The following is a 16997-nucleotide window of genomic DNA, read 5'->3' as shown; positions in this document are numbered from 1 at the left end:
CAGGGAGTGATGGGAAGTTCTCCGGGAAGGAAGGGAGTCGGGTCCCCCGGAGGCCTTTGCCTTCAGCACCAACAGGTATTGTTGTAAACGAGGTGATCCCAGTGACGGGGCTTCTCTGTGCTCACGTGCCCTCGTGGTTGTCACTTGTTTCCAGGGCCGGGATCGTCTGCCGGGACGAGAGAGGCGGTTAGAGTAGTGCTTCTCGGCGGGTCGCAGTTTTGCCCCCAGGAGCCATTTGGCAACGTCTGCGGGCACTCTGGGTTGTCGCGCCTTGGGTGTGGGTGGAACTGGCATCTGGTGGTTAGAGTCCGGAGATGCTGGAGACCTCCTTCGATGGACACGACGGGCCCCTCGACAAGAATTATCCCGCCTGCAGAATCCAGGGTGCCCAGTTGAGAAACGCCAGCTTAGATGTTTCTCTGCTTGAGGTTAGTCACCACGAGGCCATTCGATCTGAGACCCCAGAGCTTAGGGGAAGACGTGCCGATTTTTGGAGAACTGGAGTTAGGTCTCAGTGAGAAGAGGCAAAAACAAAATTAGAGAAGTTTGATAGATTAAATATTTTGTAACAAAACATTTACAAATAGAAAGTGCATTTTGGCCCTGCTGAGCTCTTCTCTCCCCTTCCGTGCTCTCCCTGAGCTCCCCCTGCTCTGGCTGTGCGGGGCGTCTGGTGGTTTCCTGCGCACACACCTGGCTCGGGCCTCAACTTGCTGTTGTGTCTGCCTGGTGAGTGTTCGTGGACATTTCAGCCTCTCAGACGGTGACCCTTCTGTGCGCGGTCCCCGCCTCCTCGCCAGCAGTGTCCTGATCACCAGATCTTATGCAGGGCCCTCCCCCATCCCTGTCGCTTTCTCTCATCGTCCCGGTTATGGCCTTCTAGGTTAGCGGTCTCAAGCAGGGACGATGTCGTCCGCGAGGGACACTGGGCAGTGTTTGTAGACATTTTGGTTGTCGCCCTGGGATGGGGCTGAGACAGGCACCTGGTGGGTGGAGACCTGGAGTGCTGCCAAACATTCTTGTAACGCCTGTCTTCCCTGCAAAGAAGTGTCTTGACCTAAATAATCATGCCCGTAACCCACATAATTATGTCAGGTTGAGAAACCTTATTTCAGAGAGTGCAGGAACATGAACTGGCATTGAGAGACACCCTGATATGATGATTGCGTTATTTCTTCTCTTTTCCTGCCTCTGATTGCTTTTGATGGCAAATCTGGATTTAGTGCTGAATCTTTTTTTTTTTTCCTTCTCAAGTGTTTACTCATTTATCTTGAGAGAGGGGGGTAGAAATAGAGGAGGAGAGAGAAAGAATACAAGCAGGGGAGGGGCAAAGAAAGAGGGAGAGAGAATCCCAAGCAGGCTTCCCACTGTCAGCACAGAGCCCATCCTGGGCTCAACCCCACGAACCCCAGGATGATGGCTTGAGCTGAAACCAAGAGTCGGATGCTTGACCCACTGAGCCACCCAGGTGCCCCTAGTGCTGAACCTTAATACATCTTCTTTACTACCCCCACCCTCCAGTTGTTGGCACTTTTCCCTTTAAAACAGAAGGAGCCTTGAGCCCACAGCCATGAATAGGCAGCATGAGCTTACTGGGACTTAACAGCATTTTGATGGCATTGCTGAGTTTTTGTGGTGATCTTCCACTAAGGGTAGACTCTAGGTTTCTCATTTACCAGAATGATGCAGGATTCTTTCTTTGAAGAAAATAAGAAAAATTCAAAATGGGTCATGTTTGGGGCGCCTGGGTGGCTCAGTCGGTTGAGCGTCTGACTTCGGCCCAGGTCATGATCTCACGGTCCGTGAGTTCGAGTCCCGCGTTGGGCTCTGTGCTGATATCTCAGAGCCCAGAGCCTGCTTTGGATTCTGTGTCTCCCTCTCTCTCTGCCCCTCCCCTGGTCATGCTCTGTCTCTCTCTGTCTCAAAAATAAATAAAACATTAAAAAAAAATTTTTTTAAAAATGGGTCATGTTCAAAAGTTCAAAAGCAGTTAACAATCACAGATTCCCTGAGCACTGACTGTGCGGGACTGTTCAGGCTTATTCATGCTCCACTCATGTAAATTGTCACAGCATTCCCCCCCCCCCCCCACCCCGTATGAATTTGCACCTGCAAGATTTGCATTCGTAGAGGTGACTTAGTGACAGACGATGTAGAGGGCTTAATGCTGTCATGTATTTCACATATTTCTATGTGTGCATTTACATACATATGTACACACCTGTGCACGTCTGTACATACTCGCCCATGTGTGTGCTAGTTGTGTGTCAACGAAAAGAATCTCTTTTTCCTCTACTCAGTAACACTTCTGACATGAAAATCTTGTTTTCGACCCCACGCAATTCTGCCACACACTAACTGGAGTTCGCACAGATCCCGCAGGTTAAAACGGGCTCAGTCTCTTAGGACAGCCCCTCCCCCTCCCCCACATCCACTTCAGATGCCAGTCACAAGTCCAGGTGGTCACCTGTCTGGATCACCTGGCTATAAATCAGGTATGACCCCCTCCTCAGGTTTGATAATTTGCTAGGGTGGCTCACAGAACTTAGGAAAGCACCTTACTTAATATTACCCAGTTATTGTAAAGGATCAAATTCAGGAACAGCCAAATGGAAGAGACGCAGAGGACGAGGTGTGTAGGACAGGCCACTGAGCTCCCATGCCCCCTGTCTAGGCTTGCCACCCTTCCTGCACCTCGATGTGTTCACCAGCCTGGAAACTCACTGAACCACGCTAGTTAGGGCTGCTGATGAAAGCTTCATGACATCGGCATCATGGAGGAAATCACTGGCCATTGGTGTTTGAACTCCATCTCCAGCCCCTGTTGCCTGCCCAGAGGTTGGGGGATGGAACTGAACATTCCAGTGCTATAAGCATGTGTTTGGTTCCCCTGGCCCCTCCTTAGGAGTGTTCCAAAAAGTCACCTCAAGAACATAATAGAATTCCTAATAGAAGAAAGCAAAAAGGTTCTGTATCTAATTTCGGTCTTAGGAAAGGCAGTCTGGACGCATGCTGGGGTGAAGGTTTTAGTGTTGGCGTGGAGTTGTCATCGTTGGAGTGTTGGTCTGGGTCGGTGTTGTCCACGTGTGGGACTGGGGTATCCTTTGCGAGTGAATGCCCGCTCAAGTTGATGGGCGCCTCCGTGTTTGCTGTGTTTGGTTGAAACAGTGGTGTTAGTGTGGGGTGTTAGGCCAAGAGGCCTTTTGTAAGGCAAGCTAGAGACCCACTCGGGTTTATTTGTCACACTGGGATTTGAAAAGGAGTTATTCAAAGTGATAGTTATGTCTTCTGCTTAAGCCAGCAATTTTGGGCATGTTTGGGCTGCGAAAGCTCTTGAATGTCTCTCTCTTCCCAGAGCCCAGCATTGTGTAATTGGAGAAGTGAGGTGTGTGTCCATTACTAGTCACCTGCAGCTCTGAAGGGAACGAGGAATGCCTGGCCATGCCTTGTATCGTGGCCCTTGTATGTGTAGAGATGCGTGGTTTTGACTTATTTTGGGGGTGTCTGTGAGATGGGAGGGTCTTGAAGTTCTTTCCCCTGAAGGAGTCCATTTTTGGGCAGTGGCCCAGCAGTTTATAATGAATGTGGAGATGGGACCGTTTGTTGATCAGGGCATCTGGTGTGAAAATGACCCCCTGAAGTTTGGCCAAGCGATGTTTCTTAGGTCCTGTTTTTATTTAGAACGTTCTGGCTAAGGGCTAGAAAGCAGCAACACTCCACTGAGCCCCCTCGGGTGTGATGGAAAGCAGTCTCTCTTTTACAATCCCCAAACTCCCCTAACTATTCCCTCTGTTACTCCCAGGGGTTTTCTGGGGGCTGGGGACAGGTGACCTCCTCCAGCAGCAGAGCATGTGGCTGGGAACTGCAGACAGGAGAAGCCGCCCCACAACGGGAGGATGCCACGGGGCCCGGGCTGGGCTCCAGCCTGTCTCAGGGAGTCGTCGGTGGCGGTGCCAAGCTTGTGCCATGCTGTTTCTGTGACCCAGGGCACGGTGGGCAGCTGGGCGTGGAGATTGCAGGCTCCTGTCTGTGAGAGCGGCTGTTTTCAGGAGGGCCTAGTGTGTGGTCAGTCACTGTGGTTTTAACAGTGTATTGCTCAAGGCTGGAACTGGGGACGGTTTGTCCCATCAGAAGCCCTTGTGGCCATCGTTGGTCATTCAGAGACTCCAGGAGGCTTGAGGAGAAAGAGGTTGTCCAAAGCCTCTGTAGTGAAGGGGTCTCTGAGGGCACCTACCAGAGCGTCTGTTAACAGTATTGTGAACAGATCTTGGAGTCTTGGTTGGAGGAAGCCTCATTCATTTAAGGTGGGCTGACCTGTAACTGTCAACACCGGTGAGGTTAAATAAAATGTGTAAATGAAGAATGTAGTAACCAGACCCCAGATAATGCTAAGTAGTGTTATTATCTAAAACTAATCCCCCAGGGGCGCCTGGGTGGCTCAGTCGTTTGAGTGTCAGACTCTTGATTTCATCTCAGGTCATGATCTCACAGTTTGTGTGGGTTTGAGCACCACATTGGGCTTCGAGCTGACAGCTCAGAACCTGCTTGGGATTTTCTCTCTACCCCTCTCCCACTTACCTGTGCTTGCGTGCACATGTGTGTGTGCTCTCTCTCTTTATAGTTACATAAATAAACTATAATATAAGATAACTAATCCCACAAAGGGACTAAAAGATGTTGGGTTGTGTTTATGTATCCATAACCGAGTGTGTCAGATGACCTTCCGTGGTCAAGGTCGTCCTCGATGTACCGTCACATGTGTGCTCCTGGAGAAAGTGGGGGCACTTAAAATCTCGTCTGCAGAGATGGGTGCGGGTCAGAGTTGTTGAGCCACCCTCCCCGGCAGCCCAGGAGAGAAGAAGGGTTTCCCTGCAGGGGAAAGGCAGGCTGGCAGAGAAGGGGTGGAGCAGGCACTGGGCAGCACGGTTAGCCAGAGCTCTCAGCCCAGAATCAGTGGGGTGTGGATTGAATGATGTCCTTTATTTCTGTTGGATGTTGGGTGTGTGGATCGTGTGAGTCCGCTCTGGCTGCCACACTGTGTGGCTGAAACAACAGCTCTATTTCCACATCATTCTGGAGGCTGGACGTTCCAGACCCGAGGTGCCGGCAGAGAGGTGTCTGATGGCAATCTCTTCCCAGCTGCCACTTCATGCTGTGTCCACATGTGTCCTTTCCTCGGGCTCAGAAAGGCTGTCTCTTCCTCTTTTTTAAAGGACACCAGTCCAGGGGCGCCTGGGTGGCGCAGTCGGTTAAGCGTCCGACTTCAGCCAGGTCACGATCTTGCGGTCCGTGAGTTCGAGCCCCGCGTCGGGCTCTGGGCTGATGGCTCAGAGCCTGGAGCCTGTTTCCGATTCTGTGTCTCCCTCTCTCTCTCTGCCCCTCCCCCGTTCATGCTCTGTCTCTCTCTGTCCCCAAAATAAATAAACGTTGAAAAAAAAAAATTTTAAAGGACACCAGTCCTACCAGATTGGGGCCCATCCCCTGACCTCATTTAACCTTAATTCCCTCCTTAAAGATCCTATCTTCCAGATACGATCACATTGGGAATTTGGGCATAATGACACTGAGGGGAGGACACGCTCATTCCTAGCAGGGACCCTCAGTGGTGGACCAGAGTATTAAGATTGTAGTCACCCCCATGAGGTGCCCTTCCTTTGTCCCGGGTTCAAGCACAGACACAACTGGGCTGTCAGGTGGAGCAGCAGTGGGACGGTCATTCCTCTATTGATCAGCTTTTATGTGATGAAAGGCTCCTTCTCAGCTTCCACTGGGCTGTATTAACTATTTTAATGGGGGTCTGCGGGCCCCATTTTACCAAGCCAGTTTGTGAGCGCCAAAAATGTATTTTAATTCTGTGATGTGTCAGGGCACCCGTGCCCATAGGGCATAATTGAGGACAGTGGGCACTGGGACGCAGGGAGTTGTAGGCAAATCTACAGTTAAAGTGAGACATACCTGTTCTTCCCCTGTATTAGCTACTGAAGTTTGGGCAGCGCTGTGTTTAAATTTAGAAGAATCTCCAGGTATAACTAGGATTTGAGCCCCAGTATTGGTTAAACTTAAGAAGTTTTGTCAGTGGTGCGTTTTAGCAAATCCTGAAGTTAATTCAGAACCTATATTGTAGAGTCAGAAAAACCAATCAGTGCCCGGTTTTGTTTTGGTAATATAATTTTTTTGGAATATAAATTTTGTTATGCTATACAGAATTATTATAAGAATAATTATGCTATACATTATTATTATAATTTGTTATCTTAACTTTTAGCATATAAATTTTGCATTTCTAATCGCACCAAACTGTAGGCAGTGTTTTAGTTGTATACTGTGCATTTAGTTATTTTTTATTTTCTTCCTGTGTATCTAGGGGTTTCTTTTTGTTACTGGTTTTAAATCAGTCAGTAGTTTAGGATGAGTGTTGTTTTCTAAACCTGGTATTCGCTTGGTACATAAGTTTTAAAGCACCCTTCCTACTCCTGCTTCATTTTCTTGGGCTTTTAGCTGCCTGCAGCCCCATATTGAATTTGTCTCCTGCTGGTGAGAGGGGTGGGGAGGGCATGGGGTCTCTGGGCAGCAGCCTCCCTGGGATGGCCCTGGTCCCCAGCATAATTGTTGTCACCTCTCTGTCCCTGGTCATTTTCCTTTTCTTTGGGTACTTACCTGATGAGCTCCCGGCAGTCCCAGGTGGCCCCTGTGGAGTGGCAGTCCCATCTGTAGGGTGCCCTGACAGCCGTAGAGGGCCGGGGCTTACGTCTAGGGCAGCATGGTGGCGGCATCGGCATTCTGATTGGGTCAGTGTGATTTTAACGAGGAGACTCTGGCATGCTGCTGGGCAGCTGCGGTCGGGGGAGCCCGGATGCACTGGCCGGTGCCCTGACATTGGTTGTGCAATCTGGCGTAAGGGGAGATACGTCCTGAGGTGTCCTCGCAGGAACAAGATACCCCATACGCTTTTTTTTCTTCCTTATACATTGAACCATGGGTCTCCAAGAATGGGGTGTCCCATCCCTGCTGGGTTGGGGGACGGACTACAACAGTAAGGCCGGCAACAATGGCAGGATTTGCCCTCGAAGCAGTTGAAGCCTCTTGTGCCACATCATCTGAGGAGGGCGCCCCACGCCGCGTGGCCAGTAGATCCCTCATATCACACAGGGGACCAGTGCTGGGACTCCACCAGATGCGCCTTGAAAAGGGCGAGTTGTGCGATCAGTCCCTCGGGGAACCTAGCTGAGCAGCCCAGCACTGAGTGTTGCTGGCTCACTGGGCATACCTGCACCCCAGTGCGGTAGTCTGGGGGGACCTTGGCCTTGCACGACAGCCACTTACCCTAGTTGTCCCTGGGGCACCCACCCAGAGACTTGACCATGGAAAAACAGATGGATGAGATGGGTTTTTGCCGATACAGGGGCAACTAGGTAATTAGCCCTTGCAGACCTAGGTTATCACACCTGTAAACTACAGAAGGATTTTGCTTAGGATCTAAAAAAAGACTCAGGTCAGTAAAGATGCAAACTTTGTTTTGAATGGAGAGAGTCAGTGTTTTAAATATGTCAGTTCTTTAAATTATCCCATAAATTTATTTCCACTTTAAACATAACGTATTTGAGGGGCGCCTGGGTGGCTCAGTCTGTTGAGAGTCTGACTTAGGCTCAGGTCATGATCTCGCGGTTGATGAGTTCCAGCCCCGTGTTGGGCTCTGTGCTGACAGCTCAGAGCCTGGAGCCTTCTTCAGATTCTGAGTCTCCCTCTCTCTCTCTGCCCCTTCCCTGCTCATGCTCTGTCTCTCTCTGTCTCAAAAATAAATAAACATTTAAAAAAATTAAAAAAAAAACAAACCATAACATATTTGAATTGCTTCCCGCAGTCCCTGGGATATGGTTATACCCTATAAATGCTAGTTTTTCGTTTATTGTTAGGATGAGAAACTCCACAACAACATGGCAGATTAATGAAGCCATGCTTCAGCGAAGTCCTGTCGGGAAATAACATGGGAGCTGAGACCGGAAGAGTTAGAGTTCTCTAGAGGCACAAGGTGGGAAGAGAACAGCCTGCTGGTAGTAGGGCCAACACATGCAAAGGCCCTGGGGTCACAGGAGGCATGGCTCCTGAGAGCTGAAGGGAAGTCTTACTTCCGTTTTGACACCCGAGCTGAGCCTGCAGCAGATGCAAGTGAGGTTTGCGTAGTGACAACTGATACTCTCCGGCTGTGGCTCTGTATCTGTCAGCACAGCCTTCCGTGGGTCCTGGTGCCTCTGCCATTGACTTCTCTGCAGTCCTGTGTCTTTTCCCTGCGTCTGTGAGCAGCTCGGTCTTCACCCTGAGGGACGTTCATTCTCTCGTCTCATAAGTTCAGAGGTGATCCCAGCTCCCGCTTGGCGAGTGACAGCCCAGCTGTGTGTTTCTTTACCCCCTCTCTGGTCTAGGGCTTTGAGGCAGGTTCCCTCATAAAAGTCCCAGGATGCCACCCACTCAGCCGTCCTGGCTTCTACCAGGTTGTGTACTTATGTACCTCTAACAATTGGTGATGGGGCATAGCCACTTGCAGGTTGGCAGAGAGTGGTTTTTCGACCTTCCTTTGATGCCAGAATCCGCTGGGAAGGTTTTTAAATCTCCCGATACCCAGGCCTCGCCTACAGAAGTTTGCGTTCGTTGGATGTGAGGCGGACGTGCCGGGAGGTGTGGATGCACACATGGGTGAGACTCACTTGCTCGGAATAACGAGAAAACACTCTCTGGAAGGAGGGGATCCTCTTCCCTGGGATTCTGTGAGCTGGAAGTCAAAGGAAACAGGTGCTGTCTACATAGCCAGCACTACTGTCTCAAGTCTTTGGATCCCAGCAGTGGTGTTTGTGCCAGTTTCCAGGTGACAAGTCAGTGTTCGTGTGGATGGGAGCAGCTTCGTTCTGAAGTCATATCCACATCCGGAAGTCCCACACTAGATTGAGAGGTTTAATTTGTTTTCCCAAAAATCCCAGTGTCTTCTTTCTTTCTACGTGACTAGGGTGTCCCGTCCCCAGACCGGAGCTCATCTGCCAGCTGGAGCGCGGGCAGGAGCCGTGGACAGCGAAGAGAGGCCTCTCCCAGAACACCTATCCAGGTAGGAGCCAGGATGCGGGCGCGCGGGAGACCCTGCAGGCTGGAGACCAGGAGGGCACCGCGGGCCCTGGTTCCCCGGGAAGCTTCTCGTTCTGGCCTCTCTGGTGGTTCGGAAGCCGGGGAACCCTTTGACCCAGAGTCCGCGTGCCCGGCCAGGGACCCGTAATGTCTCTCCCTCCGTCCACCTGCCAAGTTTCGGTGGCAGGTTGGGGACCGGACACGGCCTCAGAGAGCCGCTCAAGCCTCCCCCCGCCCTCAGTGCCTCTCTCTGGCCGGCGTCCCCAGGTCCTGGTCCCCAGGTCCTGTGCAGCCGTGTCCCGCCCGGTGCATCTCCCGACTCGGTTCCTTATGCCACCGCCTCCATCAGCCCCGCCCCCACGCTCCCTGCTCACTCCCATCATCTTCCCTGCGGGGGCTGCTGGCCTCCCCACCGCTCTCCACGTCTGCGTGGTGCCTCTGGTCGGCTCAGCTCCAGGTCCTGCCTGCGCTTCCCCAGGTGCTCAGACTCTGTTCCAGACGGCTAGCACTTCCCCAGCCACGGACGTGTCCCCTTGCGACCGCGGCATTGACAGTGCATTGCACCTCCTCCCCCGCTTGAGCCTCGACCCTTCCACACCCACTCGGGCTCTCGAGTCTGCAGCTGCGCCTTCCGTCCAGAGGAGGGGGTCTTGCCTCTGGCCCTGGGGCCGCTTCCTGAACCGGAGTCCAGAGCACCTTTTCAGGGAAATTATTTCCTCCTTCGTTTTGTTTGTTGTGTAGCGTAACTTCATCCTTTTTGTACTCAACATAAAAATATGCTCAATACGCCTGGGTGGCTCAGTCAGTTGAGTATCCAACTTCAGTTCAGGTCATGATCTCACAGGTCATGATCTCAAGCCCCGCATCAGGCTCTGTGCTGACCGCTCAGAGCCTGGAGCCTGTTTCAGATTCTGTGTCTCCCTCTCTCTCTCTCTGCCCCTCCCCTGCTCACGCTCATATTCTGTCTCTTTCTCAAAAATAAATAAACATAAAAAATATATATATCAAGCTCCTTATGGTTAAAGAAGGTCAGTAAGTTCACGGCTCACGTGGCCCCCATCCGCTCCCCGTGCACTCATGTACTCACTGCTCAGGCAGGCGCTGCCCGGAGCCGCCCCGAAGGTCATCCTGCATGTGGTTACAGCGTCTTTGATGTTTCTTGGAGTGAGGTAGATGGATTCCAGGCTATGCAAACTTTAAAGTTTTTTACTGGATAGTTGCCACTGTGTTTTTTTTTTATTTAAAAATATTTTTTTGTTTTTATAAAAAAAAAATTTGTTTTTTTAACGTTTATTTATTTTTGAGACAGAGAGAGACAGAGCATGAACGGGGGAGGGTCAGAGAGAGAGGGAGACACAGAATCGGAAACAGGCTCCAGGCTCTGAGCAGTCAGCACAGAGCCAGATGCGGGGCTTGAACTCACGGACCACGAGATCATGACCTGAGCCGAAGTCGGACGCTTAACCGACTGAGCCACCCAGGCGCCCCTGAAAAAATGTTTTTAATGTTTGTTGCTTATTTTGAGAGAGAGACATTTGACATTTAACCTTTCGATCCAAGGTGGAACTGGAGTCTGTTGTGAGATACGAGTACAGTTTTGCATTTCCAGTGCGACACCTGTCTTTCTGGCTCCATTTACTGTGTTTCCCCTTCTTCAACGCCCCAGCTTCTCTGCTGTCTCTGCCGTCCACGAAAGCTCGCTGCGTGTGTTTCCCAAAGTCTCTTCTTTTTCCATTGCTCGTTTGTCTTCTCTGTGTGCCGGTACCACAGTGTGTGAGTCTGTGATTCCGTGGCAGTACTGTCATCTGAGATGGTAGGTGTCCTTCTCTTTATTGTTGCCTGTTTGACCCTTCATACAAGTCCTACCATCAGACTGTGAAGTTCCTTGATGGCCCAGTTGGGATTTTATAGGGAATTGTATTGAAATTTTTTTTTACTCATTTGGGTAGAATTGTCAGTTTTATGTGATTAAGTTTTATTCCCCTGGTTTTGTCAAGTAAATGGACCCACATCACCGTACGGGTTTCCCCACCATGTGAAAGTAGAGTGTTCCTGTGAAACTTTTCATTAGCCAAAACGGCATTTATTTATATGGAAATTTTTTTTTCTTTTTTTTACTATTTCTATACTTAAAAATCATCTCTCTCAAGGTTTTCTTTTTTTTAATTTTTTTTTTAATTTTTTTTTTCAACGTTTATTTATTTTTGGGACAGAGACAGAGCATGAACGGGAGAGGGGCAGAGAGAGAGGGAGACACAGAATTGGAAACAGGCTCCAGGCTCCAAGCCATCAGCCCAGAGCCCGACGCCGGGCTCGAACTCATGGACCGCGAGATCGTGACCTGGCTGAAGTCGGACGCTTAACCGACTGCGCCACCCAGGCGCCCCTCTCTCAGGGTTTTCTGATGCCCTAGGACGCATCTTGCTGACAGATGCCCAAAATAAGTAGAGAGAAAGCACAGGTGCTCGCAGACACAGTTCAGAGCTGTGGTGGCTCAATGTCAGGGACTGTTCTGGTGAAGGAGCTCGGTGGGCCACCTCTGCCACCCAGGGGGCCCACTGCCTCTGTGACGGCTAGATGCGACAGACGCTGAACACCATTTTTGCTTTTTGTGGTTTTCGTACGAGTGAAAATCTTTGAATTTCTTTCAGTTAGTGGAAACAGGTCCTGATGTCAGTGTAAGTAAAGGAAGGAGGAAAATTAAAAAGGAAAAAAGGTTTCTTCTTGTGGTGAGAACTGTTGCAATTTACTCTCTCATCTCTGCTCTGTGTCACGGCAGGCAGGAGTAGCTAGGGCCCTCGTGTGGTACGTCCCGTTCCTAGCCCTTAACCTTGGAACTGGAAGTTTGTCCCTTTCAACACACCTTCCTCTGACTCTTCTGACCCCCACATCATACTCTTCATTGACCCAGCTCTTCCTTCATGTCTTCAAGTAAAGTATTATCATTTTCTCCTCTAGATCCATGTGTATTTTGCTGGTCTCCTCCCCAGACTCAGTACGTGCAGCCCAGTCCTGCTTCCCTCCTGCCGTGTCCTGGGAGTCTTCACTGTCCCCTTCCCGCCCGCTCCCCACCCCCCCAAGAACCTTGGGAATCCTGTTCCCTTGTCTCCTTTCTGTCCCTGCGTTCTCATCAACACCATCCTCAAACTCTTGGTCCCCTGTACATTCTGTCCCCTGAGGTTACTGTACCCTCGGTACTTCCTCTCTGGGGCGACTCCTGTGCTGCCAGTGGGACCCCCATCGTGGGCACCTCCTACTGGAAAACTCTCTTGATGTCTTTCTGAACACAGCCAAGCTCAAGGCTAAGAACACAGAACTCCCGAGAATGCCAAGTCTTCCCAGGTCATCCGAAACCAGTGGGAGTTCAGAGATTTCCCACAACTATCCTTAGATTTGACACATTGTTAGAAAAACTAGAAAAACTTCCTAAAATCTGTTCTTACTCTGCCCTCAGTGTTTTTTTGTTTGTTTAGGTTTTTGTTGTTTTAATTTACATCTAAGCTAGCATATAGTGCAACAATGATTTCAGGAGTAGATTCCTTAATGCGTCTTACCCATTTAGCCCTTCCCCCCTCCCACAACCTCTCCAGCAACCCTCTGTTTATACTCCACATTTAAGAGTCTCCTTTGTTTTGTCCCCCTCCCTGTTTTTATATTATTTTTGTTTCCCTTCCCTTTTGTTCATCTGTTTTGTCTCTTAAAGTCCTCATATGAGTGAAGTCATATGATATTTGTCTTTCTCTGACTAATTTTGCTTAGCATAATACCCTCGAGTTCCATCCACGTAGTTGCACATGGCAAGATTTCATTCTTTTTGAGGGGCGCCTGGGTGGCGCAGTCGGTTAAGCGTCCGACTTCAGCCAGGTCACGATCTTGCGGTCCGTGAGTTCGAGCCCCGCGTCGGGCTCTGGGCTGATGGCTCAGAGCCTGGAGCCTGTTTCCGATTCTGTGTCTCCCTCTCTCTCTGCCCCTCCCCCGTTCATGCTCTGTCTCTCTCTGTCCCAAAAATAAATAAACGTTGAAAAAAAAAATTTTTTTTAATAAAAAAAAGATTTCATTCTTTTTGATTGCCATGTAATACTCCGTTATAGATATGTGTGTGTGTGTACATATACACACATGTATATACATATATATATATATATATATATACACACACGTACATATATACATACACACATTACATATACATACACCACATCTTTATCCATTCATCCATCGATGGACATTTGGGCTCTTTCCATACTTTGGCTATTGTTGATAGTGCTGCTACAAACATGGGATTACATGTGTCCCTTTGAAACAGCACACCTGTATCCTGTGGATAAATGCCTAGTAATGCAATTGCTGGGTCATAGGATAGTTCTATTTTTAGTTTTTTGAGGAACCACCATACTGTTTTTCAGAGTGGCTGCACCAGTTTGCATTGCCACCAGCAGTGCAAAAGAGATCCTCTCTCTCTGCATCCTCGCCAATATCTGTTGTTGCCTGTTTTTTTTTTTTTTAATTTTTTTTAAAGTTTATTTTTGAGAGAGATGGGGAGAGAGAGAGAGAGAGAGAGTTTGAGCAGGGGAGGGGCAGAGAGGGAGGGGGACAGAATCCAAAGCAGGCTCCTGGCTCTGAGCTGTCAGCACAGAGCCCTACGCGGGGCTTGAACTCACAAACCTCAAGATCATGACCTGAGCCACCCAGGCGCCCCTGCCTTCAGTGTTTGTTACAGATTAAGGATACAGCTTACAAGCAGGGCCAGAGGTGTTCAGACACAAAACTTCCATGTCTTCAGTGACTTGTTCCCTCCTGGCATCCGTGTATGACAATAACGTGCACAGATATGGCCAACTTGGGAGATTGGCCAGAGCGTCACTATTTCTATTTTTATTGAGCCTTCATTACATACGTGCAATTGAGTTACTCTCCGTGGGACTCAGTCTCTAGCTCTTTTTTCCTTTTCCAGAGGTCCAGCTGGTATCTTGTGGCTCAAAGTCCCAACTTTCTAATTTCATGGTAGGTTTTTCTTATGTGGCTGGACCTTGCCTCGAGTTATCTCTTTAGTACAAACTGGAGGCCTGTAATGAGTTACCTGCCGTCCCAAACTAAGGGATACATTCCTAGGTGCCCATGCGGGATGTCCACGCATAGAGGTATCTTGAAGCACACAGCACCATAATTAGACTGCAGACGCATGCACAATGGGATTGTGGTAGTATTTCCCCTCAGACCTCCTGTCCCCTTGCCTGGCTTCTCCTGGGTCTCCCTTTCAAGAAGTCAACAGTCCAAGATCCAGGGGTAAAAATCCTGAGATTCAGAGGTAGTAAAACATAACAGAGATGGGCCCTGTTTTCATCTTCATTTCTTTCGCTGAAACGCTAGTTTTATTTTTCCCATGTCGTCATTATTCACAGGGCTTTTTGTGTATTGGGTTTCTTTCAGGTGACAAGGACAAACCCAAGACCATGGAACCCACCACTTGTGATCCAGCCCTGCCTAAGGGGGCCTCGTTCCAGGAACTAAGATGTGGTGACCCAGGGAACTGTCAGCTGGGCCAAACCAAGGATCAGCGTGGACCGTCAGAAATGCAGGAAGGACACTCGAGACCAGGGTTCGAAGCCCAGAGGGAGAAGCTCCCTGAGAAAATGACCCCTGAACATGGTGGTTTAGGGACAGCTGATGGAGTGTGTTCGCGGATTGCACAGGACCTGGCCCCCCTAGGTGGTGCCATCCGTGACCGTGACTCATGTGGATCGGGTAAAGATCCCATGATTCAAGAAGAGGAAAATGCCTTTAAGTGCAATGAATGCGGGAAAACTTTTAATAAGAAGCACCTTCTTGCTGGACATGAAAAGATTCACTCTGGAGTGAAGCCCTATGAATGCACTGAGTGCGGGAAAACCTTCATTAAGAGCACACACCTCCTCCAGCACCACATGATCCACACGGGGGAGAGGCCCTACGAGTGCATGGAGTGCGGGAAGGCCTTCAACCGCAAGTCCTACCTTACACAGCACCAGCGGATTCACAGCGGGGAGAAGCCTTATAAGTGCAACGAGTGTGGAAAGGCCTTCACCCACCGCTCCAATTTTGTCCTGCATAAGAGGAGACACACTGGTGAGAAATCCTTTGTGTGCAAAGAGTGTGGGCAGGTCTTTCGACACAGGCCGGGTTTCCTTCGACATCACATCATCCACACTGGCGAGAATCCCTACGAATGCTTCGAGTGTGGCAAGGTCTTCAAACACAGGTCCTACCTCATGTGGCACCAGCAGACTCACACTGGGGAGAAGCCCTACGAGTGCAGCGAGTGCGGGAAGGCCTTCTGTGAGAGCGCGGCCCTCATTCACCACTACGTCATCCACACGGGGGAGAAGCCCTTCGAGTGCCTGGAGTGCGGGAAGGCCTTCAACCACAGGTCCTACCTCAAGAGGCACCAGAGGATCCACACCGGGGAGAAGCCTTTCGTGTGCACCGAGTGTGGAAGGGCCTTCACCCACTGCTCCACTTTCATCTTGCACAAAAGGGCCCACACCGGAGAAAAACCTTTTGAGTGCAAAGAATGTGGGAAAGCCTTTAGCACTAGGAAGGACCTCATCCGACACTTCAGCATCCACACCGGGGAGAAGCCCTTCGAGTGCTCTGAGTGTGGGAAGGCCTTCAACCGCCGCTCGGGGCTCACGAGGCACCAGCGGATTCACAGTGGAGAGAAGCCCTATGAGTGCATGGAGTGTGGGAAATCCTTCTGCTGGAGCACAAACCTCATCAGGCACGCCATCATCCACACCGGGGAGAAGCCCTATAAGTGCAGCGAGTGTGGAAAGGCCTTCAGTCGTAGCTCCTCCCTCACTCAGCATCAGAGGATTCATACTGGGAGACACCCCGTCAGGGGCAGCGCAGCAGAAGTGGGGAGACCCTTCACGAGCGGGCAGTCCTCGGTCACCCTGCGAGAACTCCTTCTGGGGAAAGACTTCTTGAATGTAACCACCGAGGAAAACCTTTTGCCAGGGAAAACATCTACCATGGCATCTGATCGAACATACCAAAGAGAGACCCCCCAGGTATCTTCGCTGTGAGAAAATCATCCGTCCCAGGCCGTCAGGAGTCGTGTAGAGATGCAGTTAGAGATTGACCCGGCCCAGAGCCTTACTGTGCATCTGAGAGTTCATCCGGGAGAGACCGGTGTTGATTATGCAGGAAGTAAAATGTTCAGCTACTTTTTTCTTAGTTTACACTGCAGCGTTATCTCAGGAATTTTTATAAAAAGAAGGTGGAGATTAGAAGGGCAAATGAAATGAAAAGTTTGTGAGACTTCTCTGTCAAGCTTTGTCAAGCACTTTGTCATGGATTCCTTTGTTTACTTGGGGCAGGGGGGGTGTTTCAGAGGCCACGGGCCTTGACCCTTTATGTGTCTTGTATATACATTCATTACTGTTCAGTGGCAGGAGAGTTAGACAGATGAGAGGGCAGGTATTCAAAGCGGTAAATACACACATAAGAATGGGCACATTGTCTTGCACCAGTTAAGACGTTAAGACTTAACAGTTTTAGAAAACAAACTTTTTTATTTGGTTTTAAACCCCAAACACCCAGACTTTTTCTTGATCCCATCTATTTACTTAGTTTCTGTAGCTATACGGTAAACCTCAAAATTAGGTAAAAGTGATTTCTGTCTATTACTTAAATTGATTTAGTTTTCCTAGTTCCTTTGACTTTTCATATAAATCTTAGGGTGCAGAAAATCGTGTTTGCATTTTATAGGAATTGGTTTGTAGATCTGTTTGTTGAAAAGCAGCATCATGAACATCGTTACATCCTATGATACTTCATTTGTTTAATTCTTGGTATTTCATTACCGTTTTATAATTTTCAATACAGGCTCTGTATATTTTTGTTAA

General features: G+C 49.5%; 1 protein-coding gene across 2 annotated transcripts in view; it reads left to right on the top strand.

The window, feature by feature from the left end:
- LOC122494692 (zinc finger protein 264-like) overlaps positions 1-16997 on the top strand; it is a 19382-nt gene extending 2385 nt beyond the window's left edge. For both annotated transcript variants that reach the window (XM_043600060.1, XM_043600059.1), the window contains 2 exons: positions 8999-9094; positions 14542-16997. In XM_043600060.1, coding sequence (XP_043455995.1) covers positions 8999-9094; positions 14542-16175 — 1730 coding nt within the window. In that variant the 3' untranslated portion in view covers positions 16176-16997. The remainder of the gene's footprint in view (positions 1-8998; positions 9095-14541) is intronic.

The sequence above is a fragment of the Prionailurus bengalensis genome, chromosome E2 (assembly GCF_016509475.1).
Source record: "Prionailurus bengalensis isolate Pbe53 chromosome E2, Fcat_Pben_1.1_paternal_pri, whole genome shotgun sequence".
In the NCBI taxonomy this organism is placed as follows: Eukaryota; Metazoa; Chordata; class Mammalia; order Carnivora; family Felidae; genus Prionailurus; species Prionailurus bengalensis.
Note: the sequence above shows the minus strand (reverse complement) of the source record. Positions and strands in the feature narration are given on the sequence as shown.